The sequence below is a fragment of the Anomaloglossus baeobatrachus genome, chromosome 1, assembly GCF_048569485.1.
Source record: "Anomaloglossus baeobatrachus isolate aAnoBae1 chromosome 1, aAnoBae1.hap1, whole genome shotgun sequence".
Lineage (NCBI taxonomy): Eukaryota > Metazoa > Chordata > Amphibia > Anura > Aromobatidae > Anomaloglossus > Anomaloglossus baeobatrachus.
In genome coordinates this window covers 421,412,152-421,427,353 of record NC_134353.1, presented here as the reverse complement: position 1 = coordinate 421,427,353, position 15,202 = coordinate 421,412,152, and the positions used below count along the sequence as shown (strand labels likewise).

Here is a 15,202-nt window from a genome sequence, read left to right as displayed (position 1 = left end):
TGGTCAAAGAGAAGCTAGCGCAAGCTGAGACCCATCTTGGCCCAGACGCTCCAGAGGAAGCCCAGCAGCTGTGGAAGGAGAGGGGACGACTGTTCACCTACCAAGGCAAGCTCTGCAAGAGATATGTCAACTGGCGAACAAATGAACTTGTCTGGCAGATAGTGGTTCCGCAGAGGGATGCTCCAATGGTCCTAGCAGCGTATCATGATAACGCAGGACACTTCGGGTGGAAGAAGTTGGAGGCCCTACTCCGTGATCGGTTCTATTGGGTGCACATGAGAAAGATGATCGAGAAGTGGTGCCGAGACTGTGGCCCGTGTAACCTGAGGCGGAAGGATGATGCCAGCCAAAGGTCTCCCCTACAGCCAATTGTCACGAAGCAGCCCCTGGAGTTGGTGGCCCTGGACCACGTGAAGCTAACACCAAGCCGGTCAGGCTATGTGTACGCCCTCACCATTGTGGACCATTACTCTCGTTTCCTGGTAGTAGTGCCTGTGAAGGACCAGACAGCCAGGACAGCAGCTAGAGCGTTCCAGGCATCCTTTTGTCGACCTCACGGCTATCCGGAAAGGGTACTGACTGATCAGGGTCCTGCATTCGAGGCTGAAGTGTTCCAAGAGTTCTGTAACATGTACGGTTGTAAGAAAATCCGAACCACACCGTACCACCCCCAAACCAATGGACTGTGCGAGAAAATGAACCATGTGGTTATTGATATGCTGAAGACCCTACCGCTGGAGGAAAGGAACCAATGGCCAGAAAAGTTGCCAGATCTGGTAGACCTGTACAACCATATCCCAGTGAATTCGACCAACTGCAGCCCCGCTTACCTGATGCGAGCCAGGCCTGGCAAGTTGCCTGTAGACTTTGAGATGGGGACTGTGTCGCCTGAGGCGGTTCAAGAAATAGAGGATTGGGATACAGAACGGCAGCAGCGGTACCGTAAGGTCCAGGAGTGCGTAGAGAGGAGCCTGTCTCAAGCAAGAACGAGACAAGAGCAGCATTACAATCAAACAGCCCCAGCAACTCCCTTAGCACCTGGAGAACAAGTCCTCAAGAAGAAGCGGAGGACGCATAAATTGGATGATCAGTGGGAAAACGAGCCCTACACCATTATCCCCTCCAACTTTGACAATAGTAAGGTATGCCTCATAAGCAAGGATGAAGGCAAGACCTATCAAGCAATTTCCCGAGACCGCCTGAAAGCGTGCCCTGAACGATGCAGAATCCAAAGAGAAATGGAAGGAGTACAAGGAAGTCCCCAAAGTCAAGAGAAAGAAGGGGAGATGATTCAAACCATCCTTGGAAAGTTCCCCAAAACTTGGACCCGAATAAACAATGCTATAGTGGTACCAGTTTTGACGTTTCCGCAGTTGGTCGAGCCAGAAACAGAAAAGGTTCCGGATCCACCTAAAGAACCGTCCGCGCCAGCACGAGATGACACGCCAGCAGTGGAACAGGAGGATCAACCCCCTGTCAGTGGTGAACCTGTCATACCCTTGGCGACTCTTAGCCCACAAAGGCAACCATCACGCTTACCTATTGGGGTTAGGCCCACCTGTAGTGCTGAGATAGAAGACGCACCACGTAGTCAGGGGCAAACACCAGAGCTACGTAGGTCCCAGCGCAGCACTCGGGGACAACCCCCTCCAAGGTATAGAGAGTCAACTGTATAAGGAAAAAGAAGGAGTATTTATTAGAATGTACATAGTTATGCAAAATGTCTGTAAGGTTGTGTACAAAATGTTTTTCTTTTTTTTTTTGATTGCGAAAATGGACAATTGGGCCACTGGACTATGGGTGGCCAACACCTAAATTGTTCATAGTTAGCACCAGTGTGCTCGACACCCCTGAAGAAAAACCCGTCCGGCGTGCATAGAGTGGGGTCATCAATGCTCTGACGCACGCTCAGAGCCTACGTTGGGGGTTTGATCGCGGCGGGTCCCCCATGGAGCAGTGTAATGGACACCCGGCAGGGAGCCACACTGGACTCTTATAGTAATGTTTAAGTTTGTAACGTTAAAGTATTTGCGCCTCCCATAATGGGATGAAATGTTCTAACATGTCATGTTTGTTTCTACAGTCCGGGAGTACTGAATTTAACTAAGGGGGAGTGTGGCGCCCCAGGACCTGGTCGCCACAACAGCATTGCCCTCCCAAAGGGTTAATGCTGAGCCTGGAGGTAATTGGGAGATCTATTGGCCAGTAAGTTAACACTCAACACAATTCTCCCTCCGGCCAGCAGAGGGAGCTCTGAACCTGGAACTTCAGGGAGGATTCCTTAAGTCTGGCTGAAGGGAGGAAGTAGTGGTTAGTCTGGAGACAGGAGTGAAAGAGTGCAGATGCAGGGTAGTGCTGCCTTGTGAAACTGGGGCCTAGAGCTTGGATAGCTTGGCCCAGTGAAGCAAGGGGAGCAGAGAGGCACAGCAGAGACTCAGACATCGGAGTCTGTAGTTGCCAGGGCATAAAATCCATCCCTGGTAGCGGAATCCGGAGGGCAGGAGAGCTGCAAGCCCCCTGTCCCAGAAGCAATCTGAAGGTACAACTGCATCCCAAGGGCCTGGTGTGGGCTCCAGCAGAGAAGCACCAGAGAGGGCCTGCGCAGTCTACCACACAGAAAAGGGGACGAACAACAAGTCCCAGCAGCAAGAGGGCAATTGCAAACCTAAAGTGCAGTGTCCTAAAACAGCAGAGAAAGATTAAGGAGTAGGCCTCATACTCAACTGGCCAAAGATCACCCCAGGCACTTCCAGGCCGGCCGGATCATCTTTACCATCTGTGACGGTCTCCCTGGACTAAGTTTCTGCCGAGTAAAAGAGGAGAAGGTAAAGAGACTACTGTTTGTTCCTGTTTCTTTCATTGCTTGTCGGCCCTGCACCGTGTTAGTCACACAGCACCATAGACTTCCACAAGCACCAACTGTGCCCCGGGCATTGCTCCACCTGTGGGGAGCAGTACCACCATTGCTGCTATAACATCATCCCGGTGGCCTCACACAGCAGCGGCGGCTTAATAGCCGCAGACCACAGGTGGCGTCACGAATACAAACTTAAAGTCATCCGCCACATATTCAACTGACACCCACCAGGGCCACGGAGCCGGGCCCAGCCACCACTGACTACCACCGGACTAGTCCGGCCCGGCACCGGGTGTCCCATAGCCCTGGGGTGGGCGAGTCACAAGCGCTATACTTACCAGTCTCCAGCAGATGCTAGAGTGTATGGGCTCCTTCCAGGTATGATGTCTTCAACAGACCCTTGTCACACGGGGAGCAGGGGGGCGAAGCATGATTTTAGTGGCAGGGGAAAACCATCTCCAAGCTCACTAACCAAGCCGCTCACGCCCACTAACCCAGATAGCCACGCCCACTAACCTTGAAGGAGCCCATACATTCTAGGATCATCAGTAAAAAAATAAATAAATGAATAAAAAAATGACGTAGGGTCCCCACATATTATGCTACCCAGCACAGATAAAGCGTACAGCCACAGGCTGCAGCCCACAGCTGTGCTTATTTTGGCTTGGTATCAAAATAAGAAGGACCCCATGCTGTTTTTTTTTATTTAAAAAAACAAAACATGCGGTCCCCCCAAATTTTGATATCCAGCCAAGATAAAGCCCACAGCTGCGGGCTGGTATTCTCAGGCTGGAGCCTCCCAGCCTAAAAATATCAGCCTGCAGCCGCCCAGGACTATCACATCTGTGGCGCCCTGGACAAGCCAGGACGTCACAAGCACAACACCAACACACCCCACACTCCCGGTCAGGCACACCGAAGTCAGACAAAAACCCTTGTTGCCTTGTGGCTGGAGCGGGAGCTGGGCCGGTTCTGCTTGAAGGTGAGGGCGCAGAGCCTGCAGCAGCTGCTGGACTGGAAGGCGGAGATGCGCAGGATGGTTGCCGTAGTGGGGGCCCGTGAGCAAGGGGTCGCTGCGGCCGTGCCGCGACCAGTCCACCCAAACCCCAGAACCAGCCCTGATTGCATGGGAGCCGGGGACCGGCACCGCAGCCGGGGGTCCAGAGAGAATGTCGCTGATGGAGGAGGGGGTTCCGACCACGCTGCCCCCGCCACCGTTCTTAACGGCCGTCAGTGGTTCTGGACTGAACTGCCTGTGGAAAGAGAACCCAATGTACCGACCAGTCCCCGAGTGGGCCGACCCCCTGCGGTGGTAGCCGCTCTAAAGTCAGCGGAGTCCCGTTGCAAGCTGTCCCCCGTTGGGACCACCAGTGTTGAAAGTACCGTTTAAAAGTTGAAAATGAATGATAAGTGAATGATTAACAGAAGATTCACCTGATTGAAGCCTTGATTTGCACCGGTCGTTGCCGGCAACTGGTCCCCGTTGGGACCCCTTACAAACCACTGCGTAGGAACTACTACGGACAAGCCCGAGAACTGGCAGGGCAACCACGAACTTGTGGTCTGTAAATACAAATGATGTTTTTATGGCTAAACCGTTACCGCCTCCGGAGAGGCTGATTTGGAGGAGGGGCCTGGAGGGAAGGGATGGCCCAGTGTTACGAGGGGGACCGCTGCTATGGTGGGAGAAGAGTGAGCGGGTTGCTGCTAGCGATCGTCTGGAATGTCACAGACGATCTGCGTACACCTGTCCGCCCTAACCCGTGAGGGTTGTATGGCACGGGGCTCACAACTCGGTGTACCTGTTGCACGGGGACGCACAGAGGTGCCTACGCACGTGTGCCAGCAGGAGTCACAGCAATATGGCACGAGGGTAGCACAGAGGTGCCCACGCACGTGTGCTTCAGAAACCAGGTGAGTCCGACAGAGATTCAAGGAGCTCACCTGGGACAGGAACACAGCCTGTTAAACGGAATACTGCCGGAGCAGCAAGGCAGGGGCGAGACCTGCAAAACACAATGTCTGTACAGTGGCGTGGCAGCACGCTGCCAGACATCCAAACATAGAAGGACGGTCGCGCGCCGCCATGATGGCAGGAGGGGTTTTTAAGGAGATGTAGCTCCAGCCAAGGGCGGGCGCGAGACGGATGTGACTCAATCATGATCTGTGACGTCCTGGCCCGGCCAGTCAGGATTCAGCACATCACCAGCCTCGTTATCTGGCCGTGTGATACCAGTGAGCGAATCAGAAGACGTCACGTGGGGCACATGCTCAACCTCCTGCCTCTGGGTCATAAAGGCGGGATCTTCGGTTTCACAATGTGCAGAGCTAAGGGAAGTCTTGCTGCTTCCCTGAGCATCTATCCTTTGCACACTGTGCAACCACTCCGACCCTCTGCGATGCTGAGCAGGAGGACATGTGGCAGGCAAGGGATGGGAGACCACTCCATTCCTTACAAGGAGTAAACCACTAGGTGTCACCCTTCTGCTGCATCTAGGAGGAGGAAACTCCTGCAGTCTCCCAGGCCTTTGGCGCTGCTGAGCAGGAAGGCTCGCGGCAGACAAGGAATGGGGGACCACCTCATTCCTTGCAAGAGGAGAGCCACGAGATGTAACAGCCCAGGCCCGTCACTACCGCAACCGGTGGCGATCCTCCGGGGGTTTCAGGGGCTCCCCATGGACGTGGGTCCCCTGAAAAGGACAGAACCTGCTCGGGTAACTTGTGCTGGACTGGGGTCAAGGGGTGCTGCCTGTTTGCTTAGGGGCAGCATCAGGGCCAGGTTACTTGGGTGGGAGAGAGCGGAAGCCGTAACTGTTTTAGCAACGTTTAAGTACCATGCCTCCCGATGTGGGAAGATGTTATTATACTTGTAATATGTTTACCGTTTATCTTTTCCAGTTTGTGAAAATAAAACCGGTGATGGACGGGCAGCCCGCGGACGGTCTGCATTTTACTAAGGGGGAATGTGGTGCCCTGGACAAGCCAGGATGTCACAAGCACAACACCAACACACCCCACACTCCCGGTCAGGCACACCGAAGTCAGACAAAAACCCTTGTTGCCTTCCTCCAGGGGCTGATGTCCACACCAGGGGGTGGGCCAGGCGGTTGGCCCCGCCCACCGAGGAGTTCACAGTCCTGGAGGCGGGAAAAGTAAGGCAGATGAGTTTTGGAAGTGAAAGTGGAAGGAGGAAAGTGGCAGTTAAGCAGCCTGAAGTTGGTCCGGGTGTGTGACCCGGACGGATCAGCAAGGTTGGCAGACGGTGGTGACCGTCTGCAGGAGAGGCCTATTGGAGCCAGCCGTAAGGACCGTGGACGGGCGGTGGCCCGGCGGTACCGGACCGGTACGCAAAGAGAAGCCAGCACCATCCGGCAGGGGCTTACGGACCCCGGCAAGGCTAGGAGTCGCCGTGAATTTGCCAAATTCGTTAGCGAAGGGAACATCCTGGGTTTCCCAGCAGCCAAGTCCCGACAGAAGGCAACAGTCCAACCGAGAGAGGGAAACACAGTCACCGCCAAGGCTAAAGTTCCCAGGGCCAGAGCCTGAGGGCAAAAGGGGCTCCTTCAGCACCCATCCAAGCTGGGGAGCGGGTTACCGGTGGGAACCCATTGGAACCGTACACGTTACACAGGTGCAGGGAAAGGCAGTCACCATCAACCTGCCGGGAGGAGAAACACCGCAGCCGTCTGTGGGACCCGTCCATCCAGCCGTGTGTTTTACCGAGAACTGTATCCTCATCATTGGCTGAGTGAGTACCACAGTGCCGTGCGGCACAGCGCTGCCCCCGCGACCCTGCACCTCACCAGGCCCCGTAACCCGCCTGCCATTCACCCCTACCCCCATCACCGGGCCCCGGGACAACCAACCCCCCCTACCCATGGAGGGGAGAACTAACATCCAGGCTGCTCCCTGTCATCGCTCCCGGGATCCCCGTCCAGAGCAGCGGTGGTGTCACCAATATCACCACAACCGTGGGTGGCGTGACGGACAATATCCAATCCCCACAATCAATCCCCACCCTTTTCACTCACGGGCGAGGAACGCCACTCGAGTCCCCGGGATCCAGCCCACCGCTCGAGCCACCACCGAGCAGCGGCAGCAGCAGCCGGACCCGAGCAGTGGGAGAGCGCAGCGTCCCCTCCTCTGCCCGCGACAAATCCAATAGATGCGACAATCCCAGCACTTTACCCGGCTCTTCCCGAATTGCCCTGGTGCAGTGGCAATCGGGGTAATAAGGGGTTAATCGCAGCTCCTAGCTGCGACTAAGCCCTAGATTCGTAATGGCAAGCGTCTATGAGACACCCCCCATTGCCAATCTGTAATAAGTGATAAGAAATAAACACAATCACCGAAAAAAATCCTTTATTTGAAATAAATTACAAAACGCCCCCTCTATCACCACTTTATTAACCCGATAATCACCCCTGCAGATCCGACGTAATCCACACGAGGTCCCACGGCGATTCAGCTCTGCTACATCTGAAGATCGCAACGAGCAGCCACAGAACAGCACTGCCTGCTGTGAGCTCCAGAGAACGAATGAGCCGCACGATCAGCGGTCACTTCACTCAGGTGATTTCCGGTCACAGCTGACGATACCTGTGATACCAGATGCTGGGGGCGTGTCTGACTGCAACCAATCACAGATGAAAGCAATGAATATGGAATGATTAGGGAAGTGGAGGAGTTGCTGGTGGTACAGCTGCATCGGAAATTCGGTAAATATAATGCGCCTGCTCCAATCCCCCTATCCCCAGCACCATATAAATGCCAGCCAGATACCCTGGATCAAATACCGGGTATCTAGTGACAGGTGGATTCACAGAGTATCTGCGAATCTACCTGTTACTAGGGTGAAAACTGTAGCAAAAGCGCTGAAAAGAATTGACATGCTCATTAATTTCAGAAGCAGCAAAATCGGAGGTATTTCACATAACAGTCAGGAAAAACTCCTGACGTGTTTGTGCGTGTGTGCATGAGATTTCAGATATCTCATAGACTTTGCAGGGACTATAAAAAGCAGCGTTTTATTAACAGGGATTTCTGCAGCTAAAAACGCTGCAAAAACGCCCAGTGTGAACATAGCCTTAAAGTATTTTTCTATTTTAGCAAGATTGGGGATTATAGTGATCCCTTTAGGCATGTATTAAATCAATACTAGGGCTAAAGAAAAGCTTTTCCAAGAAAGCGTCCGCACATTACAGTCCTCTGAGCTGCTTTACAAAGGTGCAGTTAAGAGAAAACTAACAGGTTTGTTGTACAAGTAAAATATAGGTTTGTTGTAGGAACATTACCAAACAAATCAAACATTTTTACTATATACTATGATACTTGGCCTATATCCAACTTATTTGGAGTCTTTTATCAGAGAAGTTAATGATTGTGCTTGTCTCATCTCTAAAGGTATGGTAGAAATATAGTTTACAGATAACATACCGTTATTGATAAATATTTTACATGAACATCCGAAAATTGTGAAGTATAAGCTAGATGACTTACTGTCAGCCTTGAGTCCGGCAAGAAGTAGGAGATGGCTTATTATGCAAACTAAGATAACCATGCTGGGGTTCCGCATGATCCCTTAATTTCTCCTTGGTTCGGTGTAGACAATATCCTGGATTCACACTAGTATCAGAGACTGCAAAACGACAAGAGCAAAAGAATATCACATTAAATACAGCATTCTGACAATTATTCTTCTAAATGTAAACTAGGAAAACACACAACACATGTCATGCAGGACTTTTTTTTTTATTTTAATTGGAATTATTTTATTTCTGTGTTTATGTAACCTTTTTACGGGATTCTTAACCCTTAATAGGGCAGCCAATTTTGTCCTTTATGACCAGAGCAAATTTTCCAATTCTGCCTAGTGTCACTTTGACAGGTTAGAACTCTGGAACTCTTCAATAGATCCCGGAGATTCTGAGAATGTTTTTTCGGAACATAATGTACTTCATGTTACTGGGAAATATTTTTTTGTAGTTATTAGTGAACATAACATTTTGAGAAACTTTGCAATTTTGAAATGTTAAATTTTTATGCCACTAAACCACATTTTCCACATGTCTACTGTACATCAGCACAATTTTTGAAACAATATTTTTTTGGGTTAGGAAGTTAGAAGGGGTCATCAGCAATTTCTCATTTTTTCAACAAAACCATTTTTTTAGGGACCACATCACATTTGAAGTTACTTGGAGAGGCCTGGGTGACAGAAAATGCCCAAACGTGACACCATTCTAAAAACTATACCCCGCAGTGTACTCAAAATCACATCCAAGAGGTTTATTAACCCTTCAAGTGCTTCACAGGAATATTATCCTTTACCTAAAAATGTTGCTTCAGCCCCAATGTATTAATTTTGACAAGAAATAGCAAGATAAAATGTGTTACTTAGTTTCTTCTGAGTGCGCTGATACCCCACATGAGGACAGAAACCTCTGTATAGGCGCATGGCCGGGCTCGGCAGGGAAGGAGCACTATTGGAATTTTGGAAAACAAGTTTGGCTGAAATAGATTGCGGACACCATGTCGCATTTGCAGGGCCCCTCAGGTACCTAAACAGCAGAAACCCCCAACAAGTGACCCCACTTTGGAAAGTAAACTCCTCAAGAAATTTATATAGTGGAGTGTTGAGCATTTTGAACCTATAGGTGCTTCACAGAGCTTTTTAAAATGTGGATGTGAAACTAAAGATCCAGTCACACTAAGCAACTTACCAGCGATCCCAACAACGATAGGGATCGCTGGTAAGTTGCTAGGAGGTTGCTGGTGAGATGTCACACTGTGACGCTCCAGCGATCCCACCAGCAACCTGACCTGGCAGGGATCGCTGGAACGTCGCTACACGAGTTGCTGGTGAGCTCACCAGCAACCAGTGACCAGCCCCCAGCGCCGCATGGAAGATGCTGCGCTTGGTAACTAAGGTAAATATCGGGTAACCAACCCGATATTTACCTTGGTTACCAGCGCACGGAGCTACACGTGCAGAGAACAGGGAGCAGCGCACACTGAGCGCTGGCTCCCTGCTCTCCTAGTTACAGCACACATCGGGTTAATTACCCGATGTGTACTGCAGCTAAATGTGCACAGAGCAGGGAGCAGCGCACAATGCTTAGCGCTGGCTCCCTGCTCTCCTAGCTACAGCACACATCGGGTTAATTAACCCGATGTGTCCTGCAGCTACATGTGCACAGAGCAGGAGCCGGCACTGACAGTGAGAGCGGTGGAGGCTGGTAACAAAGGTAAATATCGGGTAACCAAGGACAGGGCTTCTTGGTTACCCGATGTTTACTGTGGTTACCAGCCTCCGCAGAAGCCGGCTCCTGCTGCCTGCACATTTAGTTGTTGCTGTCTCGCTGTCACACACAGCGATCTGTGTTTCAGAGCGGGACAGCAACAACTAAAAAATGGCCCAGGACATTCAGCAACAACCAACGACCTCACAGCAGGGGCCAGGTTGTTGCTGGATGTCACACACAGCGACATCACTAGCAACATCGCTGCTACGTCACAAAAGTTGTTCGTTAGCAGCGATGTTGCTAGCGATGTTGCTTAGTGTGACGGGTCCTTAAGACAAGGTGAAGAGAAGACCAACAATCTGATAACTTGGTACTATCAAGATAACAACAGATAGGACCCAGGTGGACCAATCTAGGCTGCAGAAGATCGATCTTCCTACAGAGCATTCATCCATCAAGTCACCATTGGCTCAAGATCAATTGAAGGCCGATAAATTATAATAAATAAAAATATACTTACGGGGTCCCTTGTATTTTGCTGCACAACCAATACAAAGCATACAGCTATGCAATTTGTTTTACAATAATTTATTTATTTTTACACTCCTCTTCAGAGTGTGAGGGCAACCAATCACAGACGCCGGTACAGAGGGTGGCTGGGGGAAGCAGGACTGCAGCCAATCACAGACACTGTTACAGAGTGTGAATGGAGCAAGTAGTGCATATTCATGAACTTTAATGATCGTACCTGGAAGCACTGTGACAGCCACGGGAAACTCAGTAAATATAATTATCCTGCTTTAATACTTTGACAATATTATTCCCAGAAACCAGCTGAGTCAGAAATGCATCCAGGCATCTTGCCCATGCTGTTCCTATTCAGTTTCAGAACTTTTCTATCCATTGCAGCATTTTTACAACCCTCCCAGACCTACTTCCAAGGTCCTCCAGAAAATTATTTGAGTTTCCCGTTGACTTGCATTAGGTTTGTTATTCCGTACGAATACATGAATAATAGAAATTATTTGTCCAAACCCGTATATTTGACTATTCGCCCAGCTCTAATAGATAGATTGATAGATACTGCATTTTTCAGATTATAATAAGCATTGTACCATAAGACGCAAATAAGTTTTACAGGAGGAAATGTGGTTATAACACACTGGTATGGGGGGAGCAGCTTCTGACACTGTTATGGGGGTAATGTTACCCAATTCGGTACTAATTTACCACATCTTGGGCCCCTTCCAGGCATATACTGTATGTCCTTTATCCTAGCATATATGATCCCCATCTTGGTATATATGTTCCTCATCATGGGCCAATCCTGGAATATATGTTCACCATCATGGACCCATCCTGGTATATATGCCTCCCATTATGCCACATACATAAAAAAAACGATTATACTCATCTTCCCTCCTCTTCCCCAGTAAGCAGCATCCCCTTCTGATGCCAGCAACTGACTTCAGCGTGTAAGCGGGGCAGTGCATGACATCACTGCCATGCAAACCCAATCAAATGCCGACATCAGCTTATCCAAAATGTGTATTCACTGCTCCCTAAGCTCAGAACTGTGGGCATGGGGAGCAGTGAATATTTAATTTCTTTAATAGCAGACACGATTGCCCTAGTGGCTTCAGAAAGCAGGCTGGGTGATCACGTGTGACCGCTATTAAAGAAAATTAATATTCATTGCTCCCCAAGCCCATAATACCGCCCACCTAGTGGTGTAATGACCACGGTCGCAGAGATCACCACTGCAACCGGGCCCAGGGGTGCAGGGGGCCCACTGGCCCCTGCCCCAGCTAGATATGTTTCTGAGGGCACGCATCCAGCTGAAATACATTGGAGCACAGAGACCCGTCGGGTCCCTGCACTACGATGTGCCAGCCGCCGATTAAGGCCATGAATATTCATTGCTCCCCACGCACATGATCCTGCACATGGGGAGTAGAGAATATGCTGACAGCTGCTTGTGCTGAAAGTGGCTGCGTATGACACTGACGTCATGCGCTGAGCTGCTTAAATGCTGGTCAGTTGCTGGCATGCCAGTGTCACAGCAGAATGCCGGCGGAGTGTACGGAAGGTAAGTACACCCGTTTTTGTTTTTTTTTACTGTGTGCGGCGCGGTGGGGGGCTGTTGTGAATATCATCTGTGTGGGTGTTGTTTTGAAGCTCCCTCTGGTGGCCAGGAATGGTAATGGACCTGAGTCTGAGCTTGTGTCTCAGACAGGTGTCGGCGTTAATTGGGAATTAGGGAAGTCCTATTGCAGACAAGTCTGGTCTATATAGGAGAGAACTTTTTATCTTGATGGCGCCGGTTATAATAGGTTGTATATTCCTCAGTCTCTGTTCCTGGCTTGGAGTTTTGTCCTTCCCTGTTTCCCTGAGCAAGACTTCTGCAGATAAGTTCTCAGTTTTTTCCTTGCTTCTTAGTTTACACCTTAGGGTGGTTGTTTTTCCTTGTTTTGCTTTGTATCTGTTTTCTTGCAGGTGAAGTTTGGTTTCTCTTGTATTGTGAGCATGGGGGTTCCCCTTTGCTAGTTCTCCTGCAGGAAAAGGGATTTTCTCCCTGTCTAATTTGATTATTTGCTCTTTTTTATTTTGTGTTCCTTTTTGTATTTTGCTCTCCCATTATTTACAGGAGTACCTAATATAGTGGGGGTGAGGACGTTCGACCTCCAGGGTCATTTTTACTATCAGGAGTTTGGTATTTTTCTACAGGCATTTTGTACTGACCACAATCAGTTTCCTTTCCTTTTTTTGTGTCAAGTTAGTTGGGCCTCGCCTTTGCTAAATCTTTTTGACCTATCTGTGTATTGTGTTTTTCTACATCATCGTAATCTTTGTATGTGGGAGGCTATCTACTTCTTTGGGGACTACTCTGAGGCAAGGTAGATTTCCTCATTTCTTTCTGTGAGGCGTAGCTAGTTTCTCAGGCTGTGACTAGGCGTCTAGGTTTTTAGGAACGCTCCATGGCTACTTCTAGTGTGGTCTGATAGTTAGGGGATTGTGGTCAGCCCAGGTTCCAACTACTCCTGTTTTCTTGGTGATTTTTCACCGATGAGAGTTTTTTGTAATCTTCCACGGTTACCGGACCATAACAGGGGGCTATATAGCATAGCGGGGGCTATATACCAGAATGAGGTTATATACCAGGATGAGGGGGCTATATACCAGGATGGGTGGCTATATATATCATGATGGAGGGCTATATACCAGAATAGGGGCTATAGAACACGATGGGGGGTTATATACCAGGATGGGGGACTATATACCAGGATGGAGGGTTATATACCAGTGGGAACATATATATCAGGATGTTGCCATGATGGAAACATATATACCAGGATGGGGCAAAGATGGGGACATAGATACCAGGATGAGGCCATATATACCAGGATGGGGCAATGAAGGGGCATATATACCAGGATGGGGCCATATATAGCATAATGGAGCCATATATACCAGGATGGGGCCATGATGGTGACATACATGGGGCTATATATATCAGGATATTGGCATGATGGGGGTCATACACCAAGATGGGGCCATGTTGGGGACATAAACCATGAGAGGGTCATGATGGAAATATATATATATATATATATATATATATATATATATATACCTGGATGGGGCCATGATAGTGGGCATATATACCAGGTTGGAACCATATATACCAGGATATAGCCATGATGGTGGCATATACCATGATGGGGCCATGATGTGGACATACCAGGATGGGTCCATGATGTGCACATATACCAGAATGGGGGACATATTTACCAGGACGTGGCACAGGATGGGGGACATTGGTACAGGATGTGGGACATTACTACACAATGAAAAGGGGGAGCAACTTGTATGTCTTTATAAAATTTAGAATCCTACAATGGCCCATACATCTGCTGAACATATGGGGGGGCCCAGGCTCAAACTTTGCACTGGGGCCCATCAGATTCTAGTTATGCCACTGCGCCCACCTGGGCATGAGAAAAAAATAGCAGATGGACACGCACTGTATGTTTTTTGGAAATCACATATTATTGCACCAGTACAATAAAGTAGAAGGCAGGTCACTGACAGATCAGCGACCTGTTATTCAAACAACAGGATGAATGAGGGACCAGAGCACCAAGAAAAGACCTGCCCCACAAGCCCACCCCAATGCAAGAAGATAGGTGAACTTCAATATGCTGATTACTCAAAAACAATAAAATAGACTTCTTCACTGCTGGTATCATTTTAATCAGTGTTACAGCTCCAATATGGAAATGTGTGAATTTTACTTTACAAAATCCTGCAGACAGGTTATCTTTAACCTGTCTGATCAGTGAACTATATACTGCAATATCACAGTATTGCGGGATATAGAAAAAATTTAGTTCTCCTTTGAATTACGAGCAACAACAGGGTCAGATAGAAGCTGCTATGTGAAAGCTTGTGTGCCTTCTATTTAAATTTCACTATCAAAGATTGACAGCAGCATTTAAATGGTTAATGGATGATGGTTATATAATTTAGCCAACATCTATTGCATCTGGAATAGGCTCAGCTCCTAACAGATATATCTGGCCTGCTCCATGACGAATATTGTTATGGGGTGTTAAGAGTTTAAAGTGATTTTCATATCTCATAAACTGATGTGTTATAGTATTAGGATAAACGGAAGGAGAATAAAGGGTCCACAGAACTGGTACAGTGTGATGCCCTCTACTAATTTTTCCCTGCACAGCAGTGCTTAGAGTACCTGGCTCTGCAGGGCACAGCATCCCAGTCTCTTAAACAGCCTCTGAGGGACCCTAACTATCTAAAGTTATAAATTCCTTTGGCCACATAAGAATATTTGCAGAAATATGTTCAAAGAAGTGTCTTCCTGAATGTCATTAACTTAATTCCAACATTCAGTTCTACATTGCATAGGGGCAGCATTCAAGAATCTAGAGGTCAGGGGTCTCAAATCAGAGGTCTCAAACTAAGCTGGGTGTATGGGCCGCATATAGAAAAAAAAATTGAGAGAGGCCGCATTCTTTGCAGGACAAAGTGACATTTTTAATGAATCCATGGTTTTTCTCTATACATCTTTGGATCACTT

General features: G+C 48.8%; 1 protein-coding gene across 1 annotated transcript in view; it reads right to left on the bottom strand.

The window, feature by feature from the left end:
• Positions 1-15,202, bottom strand: part of PTPRS (protein tyrosine phosphatase receptor type S) — a 684,599-nt gene that overhangs the window by 553,290 nt on the left and 116,107 nt on the right. The window contains exon 2 of the mRNA XM_075352599.1: positions 8,357-8,495. Coding sequence (XP_075208714.1) covers positions 8,357-8,432 — 76 coding nt within the window. The 5' untranslated portion in view covers positions 8,433-8,495. The remainder of the gene's footprint in view (positions 1-8,356; positions 8,496-15,202) is intronic.